At 37.3% G+C, this 18,752-nt stretch overlaps 2 protein-coding genes across 3 annotated transcripts in view; one reads left to right on the top strand and one right to left on the bottom strand.

The window, feature by feature from the left end:
• Positions 1 to 18,752, bottom strand: part of Fubp1 (far upstream element binding protein 1) — a 909,332-nt gene that overhangs the window by 474,677 nt on the left and 415,903 nt on the right. The window lies entirely within an intron of this gene.
• Ifi44 (interferon induced protein 44) lies at positions 2,913 to 17,314 on the top strand. The gene is made up of 8 exons (XM_051166052.1): positions 2,913 to 3,024; positions 3,358 to 3,804; positions 5,512 to 5,548; positions 6,624 to 6,819; positions 6,966 to 7,112; positions 11,170 to 11,341; positions 12,351 to 12,451; positions 16,970 to 17,314. Exons 2-8 carry the CDS (start codon positions 3,366 to 3,368, stop codon positions 17,144 to 17,146), a joined length of 1,269 nt encoding a protein of 422 aa, XP_051022009.1. The 5' UTR covers positions 2,913 to 3,024; positions 3,358 to 3,365; the 3' UTR covers positions 17,147 to 17,314.

Here is an 18,752-nt window from a genome sequence, read left to right as displayed (position 1 = left end):
TCAAGAAATTAAACACCACCAATCCAAATGACCCAATTAAGAAATGAGGTTCAGAGCTAAGCAGAGAATACTCAACAGAGGAATATCGAATGGCTGAGAAACACTTAAAGAAATGCAAATCAAAACGACTCTGAGATTCCATCTTATGCTCATCAGAATGGCTAAGATCAAAAACTCAAGTGACAGCACATGCTGGCGAAGATCTGCAGAAAGGGGAGCACTCCTTCATTGCTGGTGGGAGTGCAAACTGTACAACCACTTTGGAAATGAATCTGGCACTTTCTTGTTTTTCCTTTGTATATCCCAGGCTGCCCTTGAAGTCACTATCCTCCTCCCTAGGCTCCTCAGGGTTAGGGTTTCAGGTGTGTGCCACCACACCCAACAGGAAACACCAATTTCTCAAAGGTGCTCATTTATTTAGGTAAGGACAGCCTGATTAACCTCTAGAAGGGACTCTCAAAGGCAGTCTATCGCAAGAGCCGGCCTTTCTTCCTTTCTCTAAATGCTCACCTGTAAACCTGCCATAAGCCACTTTCTAAGGCTCACCTCCCTGTGGTGTATGGCACCCATTCTTTTCTTTTCTTTTCTTTTTTTTGAGACAGGGTTTCTCTGTGTAGCATTGGCTGTCCTGGACTCACTCTGTAGACCAGGCTGGCCTCAAACTCACAGCGATCCACCTGCCTCTGCCTCTCGAGTGCTGGTATTAAAAGTGTGCACCACCATGCCCGGCTTGACACCCATTCTTTAAGTTCAGCAGATAAAAGAACCTGGAAGCCAATGGTCTAGGGTGTCTTAGATGGCCATTTTTTCTCTTTGAGATTATAACATAATTATATCATTTCTTCCTTCCCTTTTCTCCTTCTAAAACATCCCATATGCTCCTCTCTATTCTTTTTTAAATGCATGGCTTTCCTTTTCATTAATTGCTGTTATATGCTGACACACACAGGCATACACAGACACACAGAGACCTACAGGTGTACAGACACCCCCCCTCTCTCTCCTAGACATAACCTTCTTATTATACATAATGTTACTTATGTAATTGTCCAGGACTTGAGCCCTGTGGGTTATTGTTCACTTGAAACAAGAAAATTCATTTAGTGAAAAAGGAAATCTTATTTCAGTTAGACTGACATTTCTGAAAAATAAGATTTCTAGACACATTATTGAACAAACAGATGTCTGTTATACCCAGGTTAATTTTTTGCCATACTCAGGGTTAATGAGTTTTTGACGAAGTCCTCAAAAATGAAAATAGTATATTATTTCCATATTGCTGTGACCAGATACCTGATAGTAGCATTTGAGAGGAAAGCTTTTTGACTTACAGTTTTAGAGAGTATAGTTCATCTTAGTGGAGAAAGTATAGCAGAGCTCATATCTGTGGAAGGCTATGGTTGGGATTCCTCACATTGTGGTAGACCAGAAAGCAGAAAGCTCAGGTCAGTATCAGGGTTGATCTGGATCACAAGAGCCCCACTAGTTTTCTTAGGCCCGGATCTTTTGAGTAAATCCTTTGAACATTTATGACTTCTCAAAGTGGAGAGAGGCACACGAGTTGTTCTATAGAACTGCACTTATTGAAAGCTTCCCTTTACTTTATGTATCTCTATGTGTATGGTGACAATTCTCAGGTTACCACCATTCTCTAGGGTCTGACCTCACACCCCAACCACCCACACCTTCCCTGACAGAATCCAATGGAAGACAGAATGTGTGGTCTTCTCCTAAATACTCCCCCAGTACTCCATGTCAATAATAGTATCACCATTAATGTCATACTCAAGTAAAACACTGCTTTTATCTACCCTTCCTCCCTCGCCCGCCCCCTATTACCCACACCCACTTACCCTGGCTAGCTCTCATTTATCTCACCAGTAGATTTCCTTGGTGTTCTGTTGTTCTTGAAAGACAGATTGAATTTGATCACTTTTCACTGCTTTTGCCACTATCATCCTGGAACTACTGTACTCATCACCTTCTCCTCTGACCTGTGTAGGAAGTAAATAATTACACTTCATTGTCAATATGAGGTTCATTTAAATCTCCCTAAGGAATCATAGGTAAGCAGGAGGCACTAGACCCTTGTCTTTCCTAGCTGGTCTCTGGAGCCTGCTTGGCGGGGTACTTTTCAGTCTGCCTTAGAGGTGGGAGGATGTTGAGCCTCAAGGGGACAGGGATTTGGTGTGGGGACTATGCTAGATGAGTGAGAGGGTTTCTTCCCCCAAAGAACGCAGCCAATGAGAAATTCAGGAGGCATGGAAGTGCAGTTGGGAGCATAAAAAACTGTTGTGCATCAAGTTCCATTTTTAAATTTTTTCTCTAAAACTGCCTGACTTTACAAGTTAGAAAATAAACTGATTTGCTGCTCTGAGTCATAGTACTTTTTCTATAAAGTGAAGACCATTGATTCTGAAACCTGATGGGAGGACACTCTCTGCCCTCTCTGTACTCTCCTGAAAGCATCTTTTCTAGTGTCCACAGTGATGACCACCTTTGTTTCCCTTCACATTTGATGGAGTAAAAGGGACATCCTTTTTGTAACCAGCTGCTATAGATGGGGGCTTATGCTTGCCCACTTCACGCTCTATCCAAACAGGAGACTGCTGCAACAGCCTAGGGAGGGACTTGTGTGAGCTTGGGATAAAATGATCACAGAGACAAGAGAAGTGGATGACTTTACGATGCATCTCAAAAGTACAACAGACAGAAATTTTGCTCTGCATGTCCATATACAGAGACTTGCTGAATTTACCTTAAGAAAAAAAAAAAAAAAAACCCAACCTCTGCCCCCCGGAGAGTCTGTGTTTTTGGATTGACTTTGCTATTTAAAAGTAGACCCATCGCTACAGAAGTTGCCACTGTCGCTGCCAGTATGACTAGGTGTACTGAGTTTCAATTTCTTTTCTCAAGCAGGAAGCTGCAAGCTGTGGAAAGGTTTCTCTTTCCACTTACTGCAAGCTTGGTTCCTGAGACAGAAGCTGCACTTGGTGCTAGTCTTTGTGTAGACTCTTCATACAGGTATGTATTGTGGCTTTCCACTTACCTCAGTTGCTTGAAAACAAGAGTATTTAAAAATTTGAAAGCAATTATTTATCCCATGTAACAAGAATAAATTAATAAAAAAAAAAAAGGAAAAAAAAAAAGAAAGCAATTATTTAAATGAACAGTTTGGTAATGATTTTCTTGCTGTGTGTTTACCTCTTGTTCTTTAATTTCCTCTGTTCTATGACAAAATAAGAGTAAATGAGAGCTTTGCATGCGTCTATCTGGGTTTCAGGGTTTCATGAGGACTGTGCTGCCTCTCCCACTGGACTGTGAGTTTAATGAGGACTGTGTTGGCTTTCCCACTAGACTGTGAAATGGCCATGAGAACTCGTTTGACATGGTTGCAAGAAAAGTGTCTGCAAAGATATTTTGGAGAAAAACGGTTTTGTCTTCTTTATAAGGCGAGTGTGCAGAAGTTCTCAGAGCAGGATTTGTTCTCAAACTGTCAGGATCAAGGTCCTACCATGATATTGCTTTATAGCAAAAACTGTGTTATTGGCGTGTACCTGCAATATGGCTTCAGGAAAACATATGTTTCTACCACATTTTTTGCACTCCAAAACACTGAATTTTCACAATATGCAAGAGGAAGATATTTACCAGCTTCATTGTTCTGTGATGGAAGTGATTTCCTTATACTGTTAAGTGAGCGAACTGTGACTATAAGTTCCGAGATTTGTCAAAAGCTCAGATTGCTGCCTCCTCAACAGTCTACCATGTCTATTCAGGAGTGTGAAGCTTTTCGATGTGAAGGTATGTTTGCTCAGATGAGCCCAAGGAAGCTCTCCCCTGCATGCTTGTTGAGTTCTAGACGACATATCCCTGAGGAAAAGACGTTTGAACTCAAGCTCTTAAATCCGTAGAGAGGACCCACATTGACACCTGGCCAGAAGTTGCTAAAACCCAATCATGAAATAAGACAACTTACTAGGAAATCCATCCTTTTATCAACATTTTAATTACACTGCAAAGCACTGTAGATATAAGGCTGTGTCGTGCATGAAACCTCTAGGACTTAGTTTTCTTGGATACGGAAATCTGCAGGCTTCAGTGTAACTCCCCTCTCTTCTTGCCTGTGGTCATTAATTTGTTTTTGTGAGTATGGCATGTCCCAGTCCTCATAACACTGTGATCACATAAATCTGGATTTCCTTGATTAGGCCAGGAGGTTATTAGTTTAATAGATTAGATTATTAGTTTATTTACTAGTTTATTAGCTATTAGTTTAAAAGAATCAACTGCTGCATTAATGTGTCCTTCTTTACAGTTTATATTCATATTTTTATTGATTACTCCTTTTTTTTTTTTTTTTTTGCTTTTTGTTTGTTCTGGTTTGGTTTTGGTTTCTTTTGGGATAGCATTTCTTGGTGCAACAGCCCTGGTTATCCCAGAACTCAATCTGTAGACATGGCTAACCTCAAACTCACAGAGGTCTGCCAGCCTGCCTTCATGTTGGGATTAAAGGCATGCACTACCACTGCCTGACTTCTTTTATGGTCTTAAGAGTTCCTACAGTTTTTGTTTTTGTTTTCAAACATTCTTTATTTCTTGTCATGATAAAACCCAGTTTTATCACCAAGACACTGTGAGGTGTGTACATAGTTATTTTACACATAACTTTAGTTTTAAGTTTCCTCTCAGACACTGACACTATTTTTAAAATGCTTAATAAAAATCTCAAAGGTTTGATTTTATTTTGTACATGGTCTGTATTCTTTTGAGCTTAATTATATTTTGATTGTTGAATGAAACCTTTACAACTTCTGGTCTTGGTAATGTAATGGCATTTGTTTGGTGGCTCTATATATGACCCAAGAGTGAGAGTTATTAGAGATTAACAAATTGGTTGATCATTTTTAGCACTGCTAAACTAATGGTTTCAGTTTTAAATTAATCCAAAACAAGTTTTTTTTAAAAAGCAACTCTGAACCAGAGACTGACTGGACTGTTCCCTCTGCACACTGCAGCGTCTTTGCTGTCTTTTGTTTTCTCTTTAGAACCAGGGATGCATTAGCTGAATAGAAGCTTCGATTGATAGCTTGCTTAGACAAAAATTTGTGCTTATTTTAAAAATTATTTTTATGTATCCCTGCACATTGCATCTTTCAGACCCATTAATACATTTAGGAAAAAATATCAATTAATACTTGTCTTTCCTTGATTTATCTATATTTTCATATCCTGCTCCTCTAATTCAGCAGATACTCCCAGTTCTAATTCACATTAGAGCAAAGTCTGCACAACCACTGAGCATGTGGGAGAACTCATCTGAAGACACTCCTCCTGACCTCTTGTGTTTCTAAATTAAGCAATGTGAATGTTGCTCATCCAATATTTTCTCCCCTTGCTTTTTCCTGTGAAAAGACTATACATATTCATCTCTAGTGGATTTGTTCATATTCATTTGGCCAGTCAATCATTTAAGAATTTATAATCTATATTATTTGTTATTTTCCTTAGAGTTATTGGATGAGAGAAAGACAAGTGGCATTGTTCTGTAAGTCAATGTTTTTAAATATTTTAATACTCTATTACCTTTTATCATGATAATGTATGTAAACAAAATTTATGACACAAATTATTACAGCTAATATATAGACCATCAATGAATAATCAAAACCTGTGTCAATAATTATTGAACAAATTGATCCTTGTAATGTTAAAAGAACAGAAAGTGGAAGGTGACTATTTCTAACTTTATATGCTTGAGGGAAAATAATTTTGCCTATGTGTCTGTGTTTTTTAGAATTTGTATACTAAGATTTTACTTTAGAATGTGTTGAGGATTATTTTCAAACTGGGAACATTTATTAATGAGTTTTTGAGAATATATTAAAAATGGTCTACTTCTATAAACTTCAAATATGTATTATATAATGGCCATTAAAGTTTATCAGTAATCTTTACATTTGGCATGGCTGATATTTATTACTGAATTTATAAGGTGTAGTAATGTAAGTGAACAATATGACTGACGAGTTTTAGTTGCAAGTGTTACTTTTATTTTTATTTCTTTTATAATATGACTTAAAGCAGGGGCATTTATTAGCAATGTTTCAGTTGTTATGACAAAATGCCATAACCAAATACCAAAGCAACTTAAGGATAAAAAGGTTTATTTCAGTTTATGATTCAAGAGGGATGGAGATCACCCTGGTAAAGAAGGTGTACAACAGGCAGGGCAAGCATGTATCAGGACCAAGAAGTTGGCTGATTATACTTTCATCCACATACAGAAACACACAGAGAGGGGAAAAAACAGCAAGTGGGTGAAGTTATAAGTACTCAAAGATAGCCTTTGTTGATGTACTTCTTCCAGCAAGGTTTGACCTTCTAAAGGATCTATAATCTTCCCAGATACCCAAACCAACTGAAGACAGAGTGCTCAGATACATAAGCCTATGAGAGACATTCTTATTCAAAGCACCATATCCAACAGGCTGTGTGCCCATGGAAGAAGGCAAGCTGATAATTAGAAATAATATAAAGAAGACAAGGGAATTATTAGAAGTGTATGGCGAGATCATGTGAACTGGCCCTTAAAATTCTTAAAATTTATTATGTTTTAATAGGTTACGGAGTAATTTATTGGAGGACCTGAGTACCTATAAGCCGTATGGAGACCTGGTTCATCAAACACGAATTCTGTTGCTGGGTCCTATTGGAGCAGGGAAGTCCAGCTTTGTCAACTCAGTCAGGTCTGTTTTCAGGGGCAGGACCATGCACCAGGCCTTGGTGGGCTGTGAGATAAATGGAACGTCTGACAAGGTACGTATATTTTAGACTACACGGGGTTCTTTGGTTCAAGTTAACTGTATTGAAAAACCATGTTGTCAATCAATTTCATGTAGATTTTGTTTAAACTTATAGCAAAAAGAAATGCTCTTTTCAAGTTGTTGTCTTTTACTTTCCAGTATAGGACATATTCTATCATGTCCAAGAATGTTAGTGGCTCTCTGCCATTTCTGCTGTGTGACTCACTGGGGCTGAGTCAGGGCGCTGGCTTACATATAGATGATATACGTTGCATCTTAAATGGCCATACTCCTGATAGATACCAGGTAGGATTTGATGGATTGTTTTTAAAAAATGGGTTGATCTTTAAAAAAATGTGTGTTTTTGCCCACTATCCACCTCATACTCTGGCTTAACATGACCATTTCAGCACTTAAAACTGTACTTGCTCAATTTCTTTTGTTCCTTTTTGTTGAAGGCCAGCTTCAGCAGGTAAGGTTAACTGAGGCAGGGTATAGAGTTAGCCACTGAGAACTCAGCTGCTTCTCTCTGAGGGAATAAAGATTCACTGAAGCTGGCAAAGTACTCTCTGTGGCTGGCTAGAAACTTTTTAAGGGGGAGTCATTGGAAAAGAAGACGGGTGGGGGGAGAAACACACACATGCACACACATACACACACACATACACACACATACACACACACATACACACACATACACACACACACACACATACACACATACACACACACATACGCACACAAACTCACTCACACATACACACACACACACACACACACACACACACACACACACACACACACACTCACTCACACATGGTGGGTGAAGCAAGTTTTAACAAATTATTTTTTCTCCCAGAACTTATATATCCCAGCAAAATCCTTCAAACAGTATACAAATTATAATGTGATTACATTTATTTTTCTCTTAGTAAATGATTATGAAAAAGCAATATGATCCCCAGACCTTTATATGAAAAACATTTAATGTACTACAGATGAAGAAATAAAATTATTCCCAAGAACCCACATACATTTGTAACTAAGCAAATTGTTATAGGCTAACAAAGTGTAAGCAAGCAAGGTAATTTTCTCAGCCAGTTTCTCTTTACTGGCAGGCTGCAATTTGTCATTACAAAGAAAGGATCAATTATTTTATTGTTTATCTTAAGAGATCTTATAAAAATCTTAAGACAATCACAAATCTAAATATCTCTATAAAATACAACCAGCCGTTTCTACTCTAATCATCTACTCACTAACAATATTTCATTAAATCATATCAGGAAGCTGAGAGCAACAATAAGTACAACAAATTAATCATCACCTTGATCACCAGCTCAGCTTTAGCAAGGAGTCACATTATCCAGTTCTGGTTGGGCTGCCTTTGTTCTGGTCTCCCTACCTCAAAAAATCCCTTGATCAACTATAGGGAGCGTGCCTTTCTAAACCTTAAGTTGTTCCCTAAGATTTTCTACGACAGAGCCACTAACAAAAACATCTTTGCCTAAGTTTACTAACAATCTACTTCTTCAAATTCTTTCTAATGGTGGTGGTGATCTCTGCTAACCATCTACATCTGTAAATTCTTTACAAGGGTGGTGGTGATTGAGTCCTTACTTTGGTCCAGCAGCAATGCCTCAGAAAGATCAAGCACTGTTATTGTGCCAATGATACTTCCCAGTGGGGAGGCGGGCGGGAGGGCTGGATGTTTTCTATGAGAGAGATGCCCATCTGCATAAAATATACACATGACTTCACTTTTGCTCAAAAGAAATCTGAGGGCAGACATTTGGGGGTGTGAGAGCTTCACACCCCTTTCCCTCTTTTGAGCACCACAGCATGGGTACTCAGCTTCAAAATTTTTGCATCATGTATACTCTTATTTACTCTGTATTTCCCATTATCTCTTCTCCTGTATCATTTTGAAGCAAATCGGAGAAACCATAACAGTTTAGGTATAGTTGGATATCATTTGTATATATACATATATACAAATAAATAATATTATATATAGCTTTCTTTGAACAGATATAACTATATCACAGTTATTTTTACCTTATTAAATATTATTTAATTTTATAACTTCTAATCCTATTATATCACAATTTTTATTATTATCTCTTGTTTTCTTTTAAAAATTTAATTTATTATAATTTATTCAGATTACATACTGATTGTTATCCCCTCTCTTGTATCTTCCTGTTCCCACTCTCTCTCCTTCTTCTTCTCTATTCCCCTCCCCTAGACCTTGGACAGAAGAGGACCTCATATGACCACAGCCTATCAGGTCTCATCCAGATAGCTTTCCACCCCTTCCTCTGTGTGCCTGCCTGGCCTCCCCACCAAGGGGAAGTGATCAAATCTGGGAGACCAGATTTTAACAGTTCATTTTTGAGAACTAAATCTATTCAAAGTCTTTTAGCCTATATACTCGGTTTTTCCTTGCTATTTATCTATTTAAAATTTAAATAAATAATACTGTGTGTGTGTGTGTGTGTGTGTGTGTGTGTGTGTGTGTGTATGTACATGCCATGGTGTGAGTGGGTTCTGTGGATCATCAGACTTAATGGTAAACACTTCTACTTGCTGAGCCATCTTGTCTTTTTAAGAAATTGGAATGGTTGTTTTGTAGAACTTTTTTATAACATGGACTCTATTTACATCCTTAAATGTCACTTTATATGACTCTCCACTTTCCACAGAACAAAACTTCATAGGTGGTGTATTCTTCCATCTGGAGCTGCATAATGTAGGGTTTTCCAATATTGTATCAATATTTTCAGTGTGATTTTCAGTGTGTGGGTCGTTTATTTATTAGAGCAAGTGTAATGATGTTCTCTTTGCACCATTCTTCCTCATGTCACCTATGGAGAGAAATTTTCCCACACCCACTGTCTGATTACACAGCGGTATACACAATTACAAAGGAAAAGTAGCATATAAACATAGGCTTGATTTTTTTTTTTTTTGTCAGCTTTGTGAACTTCTGAAAAGAATAGTTTTTCTCTCTGAATATTTGCCATTAGTCATCAGTTACTAATTTATTATTGTTGTGAACTCAATATAAACTCACTATATTTGATGTATTTTGATACATTTCTCAATTCTTGGACCAATAGAGCTTCTACAAACTAAACTCCAGGTCCTTTGACAGAGACAGAGTCTTTTCTGTTTCTTGCTCTGTGGTGTAACTGGATACCTTGGCTACATCTTGGGTATTTCCTGTCCTGCACTGTGAATCAGTTGTTTCTTCTCAAAGCCCTGGTTTGTAGCATCAGAAAAGTTGTGGCTACTTTGTTGGTCATTTTTCTTCCACTTTTCAGGGAAACATATTTTTATGATAAGATATCTTATAAATTCACATTTAAGATTTCCATGACAGGACTGGAGGATTTTCATTTAATATTTTCTAATTGTATTATTATTGACTTTGTCCTAATTTGAGAATTCTTTTCAAGCAATAGAGTTGATAGGATATTGTATCACCTAATTTTCTTTATCTCACACAGTAGCCTCAGAACAGACTCCATTATTAGTTTAAGTTACCTAATAATATTTAATATTTTTAGTAAATATTCAATGTAGCAATGAAGATTAGAACAGATTGCTAGAGTTAGTTTGAGGCCAATCAGATCAACTCAGTGAGAAACTGAGAGAAGCCAGATTGAATCAGTCAGCCTGGAGAGGCGTTTGATCCAGAACAGCTGAGTTGAACCCTCCAGCAAGAGTTCAGAAAGAACTAGAAAGGGTGAGTTTATTCAGCAGTAAGTCTCAGATGCTGAAAGAATTCTAGGTCTAGGTTAGATTGTATAGAGGCTAGAAGCTTTCAGAAACTAGGCCTAGGTTAGCCGACCAAAGCAGTAATCTTCCAAGACAACAATAACCTCAGACAAATAAAAATTCCTTTACCAGTTTGGCCTTTATGCTATTGTCTCTGCCAGACAGACCCATGCAGAGCAATTGTTCAAGAATCACAGTGCCACCCCACTGTGAAGTACTCTCCCTCTTTACTTACTGTGTGACGACTCTAACTTTCTCAATGTTTGACCTCTGTCTTCACACACATGGTTTCTCTTATGTAGAGCGTTCTCTGCAACAGCCTTAGTCACTTTCTTGAGGATGATTTTTCATTATAGGCCCCTGATTATATATCCCTTGATCAGAGAAGCATTATCAGGCCGTGCAAAAGAACATCTACCCACTTGTGCAACTACCATCTTATCCATCTAATGGTTAGCTTTTTATTATCAGTGAGATTTGTGCATTTTTTCCAAATGCATAGTTTATGAATAAACACACTGTGACGATTCTAACTTTCTTTCTGAATGCTCTGTCTTCTGTCTTCTTATTTACTTTACAGTTTGATCCCATGAAACCAATCACATCAAACCACCCAAACTACATTCATGACCCATCACTGAAGGATAAAATTCATTGTGTGGTGTTTGTGTTTGATGTCAATTCTGTTGAACAGCTCTCTCATGGGCTGGTGGCAAAGATCAAAGAGATTCGGAAGGAGTTGATGAAATGTGGTGAGTGTTATTTCATTTTGCGACTGAAGGTGACTGACTAGACACTACAGCAGATCTTTGGGATGTGAGAATGGACAGATGGAGATTAAGGACTACAATGCTTGCAAATGTGAGTCTTTCTGGCTCATCAGCATGGTTACAATCAGCTGAAATCTCAATAGCTGTAAGACCCTGCACATGTGCCTTAAGTCAGTTTCCTTCAGCATCTTAAAATTGCTGCAATGATAGGACCTCCCTGTGAATATTTTGTTTGTAAATATTACACAAGTTGAAGAGTAGCTACACTGAAGCACACACTGCTTTCATATTTTGTCATGTAGTTTTTGGCTAGGTGCTATATCTTTCCCTTTGGACCTTAGAGGATTAGAAAATAGAAAGAAATATTCCACAAAAAAAGCAGTGTATTACATGTCCAGTAGATAGAGGCATCAGAAAAGCAGACAGTGAATACAAGTTGGTGGTTCTGGCGCCAATCTCTGGCTTTTCTTGGTTTTATCCATTGAAGTTGGAAAGAATACATCACAAATTTGGCTAAGAAGCAAGGAATGACTGACTTACCTGCTCACTGAAATGGAAAGGTTTAAAAACGTGTGTAGGGACATTTCTGTCAAATCTGTGAAATAGGAGTAGCTTATTCATTGGGTCGTGGCGAATTCTTTCTCTTGGAGTGTCATCCCCCATCATCTCTAGTTTCCAATAAGAAAACATGCGTGAATAACAGTGGAAATGACATGGAATAAGTTTTAGTTAGTTTTTTCCCCAGGAAGTGATCTCTTGTGAAGCTTCGTTTCTTAGCTTAGAATGAAGGGGACATTCCTTGCGGATGAAGTTCCCATGCGTGCTGTGTGTGTGTGAGGTGGAGGGGGTGCTGGAAGGAGAGAACTCCCTAAGGCAGAAGGGGAAGCTAAAGTTGCCCCATTGCTTGACCACAGCAAAAGTGATAATTTACTAACTTAGAAATTTTGCTGATGTCTATAAGGATAAAATCCTATGTATTTCTTTGACGCAGGCATTCTGCATTTGGCGTTGCTTACGCATGTGGATAGCCTGGAATTGATTACAAAAGGAGACCTGATAGACATATACAACTGTAATCCTGTGAAGCTCAAGGTAACGGATAAACAGTTTTCTGAGGACTGTCATTGATACATACATATATACATACAAATATATAATATTCAACCTCACATAAAGAATAAATAACTACTAAACTGGAGAAGAGTTAAAATAATTGCTAGAATAGTTAGGACACACTTCCAAGGCTTAAAATAATGAATGCCCATACAATTTATCTTTGTGTTGAGCTTTATGTTTAATTACATTTGCTGCAATTTAATTCAACAGATACTTATTTATGATCAAACTATAGTTCCTATTCCAATACAAAGATAATTATTGTACTAAAAATCTTATAATTGTGTAAATAGAGGTGAGGATATAGAAAGTGGAAAAAGGAAAAGAGAGGAATATGGCATGATTAAATATGATACATATCATGTAAAATTGGTGAAGATAATGTTTCTTGATGGTTTGAAGGAGAAAAAGGTCACAGGGAATTATTTCATTGCAAAGGTGACACTGAGAGGTAATGCCCAAGCATCCTAGTAAAAGAAAAGGCAAAAAGAGATGACAATTTAGGTAAGGTAAGTACAAATTAATGTAGCAGAGTGTGAAAAGGTAGCATGTCCGAGGCACATGGAGTTCTCAATGTAATGGACAGCTAAGCACTTGAAGTAGAGAGAAATGCAGAAGCCAGAGGTGGTGACACTTGGTTTTATGATTTTACATCTTAGAGAAGCATAGACATTAGAAAGCTGCCACATATTTAACACTACTATTTCTATAAATTAAGATAACTTCAGAATAGATTGGAGGCAAAAAGATGCGAGGTTTGAGCCTGAGTTGTGAGCATGTCAAGATAAGCCATATGTATGTACCACTGTGTACGTGATGGATTTTTCTTATAGAATCATGATAACAAATTTAGGAGATAGGTATGATTGACACTATGTGACATATGAGAGGAAAAAACGGCTAGAAGCAAGCCTCTGCCAGTGTTCCTCAATACTGCTAAGGAATGACACAGCTGTATTGACAGCCTAGGTGATCTGTGCTTAGGATGAGCTAGTCTAAGCAAGAATTAAACATTAAACTGATATAATAAAATTGATTTTTCCTGGAGATGCCTTGTGAAAGGAAATGAATTTTTAGACTTTAGCCCATGTATGTTAAAATTGCTTCAGTTTCACAGGAATCCCTGTAGAACAGGAGTTGCCATTTTGTTTGTTTGTTTTGAATTACTGTCTTTCTAATATCTCTGCTTTGGTACGCTACATAAGAGCAGGGACTACTTAGGACCATCTGACGTCATGTTTCTTTCTTATGTCAAAATTTATGCTCATGTCTTTACCAGTGCTCATTATTGTTCCTCATATTACTGACATTATTCTGTCACTATCTCTTCTCTCTTGGCAACGCTTCCTTATTCATTTCTCCCACCTTCCTTTTATCTCCTTTTGTCTCTCCCTCCCTCCTATTCCTCTTCTTCAGCTACAGTTTTGCCTCACTTCCCTTCCGATTCCATTTTTTAAAAAAGAGTTCTCATTTTCCCCACACAATATATTTTGAGCATGTTTTCTCTTACTCCAGTTCATCCCAGTTCATTCATCTATAGGTATTGAGTTTTTAGTTAGGCACCAGTTCAACTTCTTTGTTTTCTATGATATAAGTAGGTGTCTTAAGCAATAAAAATTTGCCATCAAGTTGTGGAGAGAAACCCCATTAGCCAATGACTCAAAAAGATGTAACCAATTTCTGGCATAGGAGGTTTAACTTGGCATAAGATGTCTAGTTGGGGTGTTGTTTCCGCTTTTATTTGAAGGATACACACACACACACACACACACACACACACACACACACACACACACACACACACATAAAATTTAGAAATATTATACCTACTAGTCTTATACCTTAGTAGGTGTAAGATTTCTAAATCTTTCCATATTGTTTTTTAATTTGCCTTTAGTACTGACTGTCCTTTCTCATATTCTCTATTTTACCCCTTTGTCCCACCTCCTTCCCTATTTATTATTCCTATTTTGGTTTCCACTTTGTCCCTTCATAGCAATATACTAGATTTTCCACTCCTTGAGAGATTCCTTCCTATACCCCGTAGTTCCTTACTAGGTATCTAATCTCTGTGGTTATATGTATTGTAGCACACATACCAAAAACACTAAAGATAATATACATATACAAAAGATATATATTTGTCTTTTGGGGTCTACTGTACTCAGGGTGTTTTTATTTTGTTTTCTTGCTATTTTTGTTTTTTAGCTCTACATATTTAGCTGTAGATTTCATAGTTTCATTTTCTTAACTGCTGGATAATATTCCATTGCTTAAATGTAATAATTTTCATCATTCATTCATCACTTGATGGACACATAGGCTGTTTGAATTTATGGCTATTATGAGTACAGTCACAATGAACATGGATGAGAAAGGATCTCTGTAGTAAGGTGTAGAGGCATTTGGATATATACCTTAAAAGTGGTGCAGTTGGATTTTGAGGTAGATCAATTTCTATTCATTTCCATAGGAATCACCACACTAATTTACATAGTGGTTATACCACTCCCCCTATCATCAATGAATATGTGTTTCCTTTCCCCCCAAATCCTCAGAAAAATGAGCAGTCACCTATTCTTGTTCCTCTTAGCCTTCATAAGTAGGGTAAGATGAAGCTTCAAAGTATTCTTGGTTTGCCATTGACTTAATGAATGAATGTGTTGAGCATTTCTTGAAGCTTTCCCCAGTAATTTGTGCTTTATCTGTTGAGAACTCTGCTTAGTTCTGCACACCATTTAAAAAAAAGATTTACTTATTTACTATGTACCCAACATTCTGCCTTCATGTGTGCCTGCCTGTCTGCCAGAAGAAGGCACCAGATCTCATTATAGATGGTGATGAACCACCATGTGGTTGCTGGGAATTAAACTCAGGACCTCTGGAAAAGTAGCCAGTGCTTTAATCTCTGAGCCATCTCTCCAGACCCTGTACCCAATTTTTCAATTGGGTTGGTTTTTGATGTCCAGATTTTCTTGTTGTTTTTTTTTTTTTTTAATATATTTTAGGTACTAACCCTCCATCATATGTATGATTGTCAAAGATCTTTCCTGTTCTGTAAGCTGCTGTTTTGCACAAATGATGGCATTCTTTGTCATAAAGAAACTTTTCAATTTCATGAGGCCCCATTTATTAGTTGTTAGTCTTAGAGTTTGTGCTAATAATAGTGTTCTGCTCAGAATGTCTTCTCCTGTGCCAACAAATTTAAGGCTATGCCCCAGTTTCTGTTCTATCAGATTAAGTGTATCTCATCTTAAATTGATGCACAAAGCTCAATTTAAAGTTGTTTTGTGTAGAGTGGTAACTATGGATCTATTTTTTAATCTTCTACATGGAGCCATCTAGTTTGACTAGGACCATTTGTTGAAGAGGCTATCTTTTTTTTCCAGTGTATTTCTGGCTTTTTAAAATTTATTTATTATAATGCATACAGTGCTCTGTCTGCATGTACACCTGCAGGCCAGAAGAGGGCACCATACCACATCATAGATGGTTGTGAGCCCCCATGTGGTTGCTGGGAAGTGAACTCAGGACCTCTGGAAGAGCAGTCAGTGCTCTTAACTTCTGAGCCATCTCTCCAGCCCTCTGGCTTCTTTAATCAACAATAAGTTGTCCAAAGATGTGTGGGCTTATGTTTGGGTCTTCCATTTGATTCTGTTGATCAATGTGTCTGTTTTTATGCCAACACCATGCAGATTTTTATTACTGTAGCTTGGTAACACAACTTCAGATCTGGGATAGTGCTACTCCCACCAGTCCTTCAGTAATCTTATTATGCAAGATTGCTTTTGTGATCTCATTTTGCCTTTATTTTTGTATGTGTGTTTCCATACAAAGTTAAAGATGTTTTTTTAATTTTTGTAAACAATTATGTTGTACTTCTGATGGGAATTGCTTTGGACCTGTAGCTTGGTTTTGGTAGGGTGATAGTACTTACAATATTAATCCTACTGATCCGTGGGTATGACATTTCTTTTTAATTCATGTTGAATATATTAGTGCATTTTAAATAAAAAAAAAATCAATGATATTGGAACTTGATGTGAAGTTCTTCAAGAAAGTATTGCAGAGGATGTAATGTTTATTTTCTTCTAAATATAGAAAAATGATCAACAAGATCTTACTTCTTATTACTTCTCTTACAATTTACATTGGTATTAGATGTTTTTTACTATGTTGAGACAACTGAGAGGTTGTGTGTATGTATCTGCATGTGCGTGTGCATGCGTGCTCATGCTTATGTGTGTATAGTTGCATGTGTGTATGGAGTTCCTAACTCAATGGTAGGTGTCTTCTCAATTGATCCCTACTTCATTTTGAGACAAAGCCTCTCACTGAAATTGGAGCACACTTATTTGGCTGGATTTGAAGGCCAGAGCCACTGAGATCCCATTGCCTTTCCCTAGCATTGACATCTGCTTAGTATGTATTGTCATGGATCAAACTCTGGTCCTTACTTTTACACAGCTCTGGGTTTTAAATTTTGTGTTTCAGCTAGAAGCAGTCCAGAGAGCATTTGGCTTTGAGTTTTCTGACATCTTGGTGGTTAGCAATTACATCTCTGAATGGGAGCTGGACCCTGTGAAAGACATACTGATCCTCCGGGCACTGAAAGAGATCCTGTATACTGCAAATGAATTCTTAGAGGATTTTCCTTTGAACAAAAAGTAGACTAGTGATTGTGGAGCTGGAAGGTATCATCAACTTGGCTAATTGCTGTCTGGGTCTGTTGTTTTCCTGGTAGGTCTGCCTATTTGGGCTATTGGCATGTGCATAGTCCTCACCTTTAACACAATGACTGAAAATATTTTTCTCTGCCTATTTCCTTCCTTCCTCCTTCCTCCAATCTGTCTTGCAGGATCTGCAGAACTTCACTTTGGTTTTAAAAATAAAATTATGACATGATCTATATCTTCCACTGCCTGAAAACTCTGTGCTCACCTCTTTCCTCTTCTTTCACACTGGGCTGCTTTTCTTGGGACCTAGAGCTGAATTAGATCATGACTGTTTCTTATAAAATATGGCCTACAGGAGCTGTTCTTTCTTCAGGACCAAATGCACCTGATGTAGTACACACACATATGTGTGTGTGTGTGTGTGTAATATATATTGTAAATTCAATCATCTAAAGATCTAAGAACCAAAAAAAAAAAATGAGGAAAAATGTCTTTTGAGACTAGCCTAATTTGCTTAATAGATTATTTTTTAGTTACACCCATTTTCCTAGGAATAACCTAACTTTTTACTTTGTAGCTGAAAGAAATTCCTTTGTGTGTGGACAGCTCATTTTCTGTGTTCACTCTTCCACTGTTGTATACCTCCTTAGCTATTGTAAATAGTGATGTAATGCACAAGTGTAAAAGTGTTTTTGTGACATTTTTATCTTGACTTTTTGTACCCCTCAATCTCATTTATTTCTGCTTCATTTGCTGTGGTTCCCCCTAGGTAAATATTTGTCATTTGTGATTATAGATTCAATTTGTCCTTAAGTATGTTTAATTATCAAACTGTGCCTGGCATGTGCTGTGCTGTTACCACTAGAGATTAAATAGACATTTTGATTTATTTTACTCAAATCTTATTTCATCACATTAGAGCACTGTATTCTCTTCATTCACTGTTAATTTTGAAAGAACTGGGAAAGTCTAAGCCTACTGCTGGCTCGCTGTCTGACTCTGTCACCTTGACTTCTCCAGTTCTCTTTATTATGGTGTGCAGGGTCCTAGCGAGGATAAGCTTGGATTTCTAGCAACCTTCTGGTTGCTTCTCACTAGAAACCCACTAAGAACATTATGTTTCTCTTTTCTTCTGTATCAGAGGAAAATATTTCCATGTTGCAAAAAGAAAAAAATAAGATAATTTATCATATAGCAATAATTGAATCATCAACAGAAGGGAGAGAGAACAAGGAAGGGAGAAGGAGTTGAGACTGGAATGAGTTTTAACTGTGCCAGGAAGAAGCACATGTGCAAAGTCACAGTGGATTTGATAAAAAGAAAAATAAGACAAAAGTAATCAATTGTGAAAATCAATCATAATTCCTGTTGGATTTATATTCTGTATCTATGAAAAATAAAATTGTTTATTATTTTAAATCCTAATTGTGTCTGAATAAAGAATGTGGCCTTTATTTTCATTCTAGTATTGTGATTATGAGTTACAAGTGACAAAACTCAACCTGGACAATGTATATAAAAAGATGGTTATAATAGAAACCTAGAATAGAAAAAAGTCAATGAAATGATTTTTAATGATAATCTGCTACACTCATAGATGA

Source organism: Acomys russatus, chromosome 23 (genome assembly GCF_903995435.1).
Source record: "Acomys russatus chromosome 23, mAcoRus1.1, whole genome shotgun sequence".
Classification (NCBI taxonomy): domain Eukaryota; kingdom Metazoa; phylum Chordata; class Mammalia; order Rodentia; family Muridae; genus Acomys; species Acomys russatus.
This window is presented reverse-complemented; position numbering and strand designations above follow the sequence as displayed.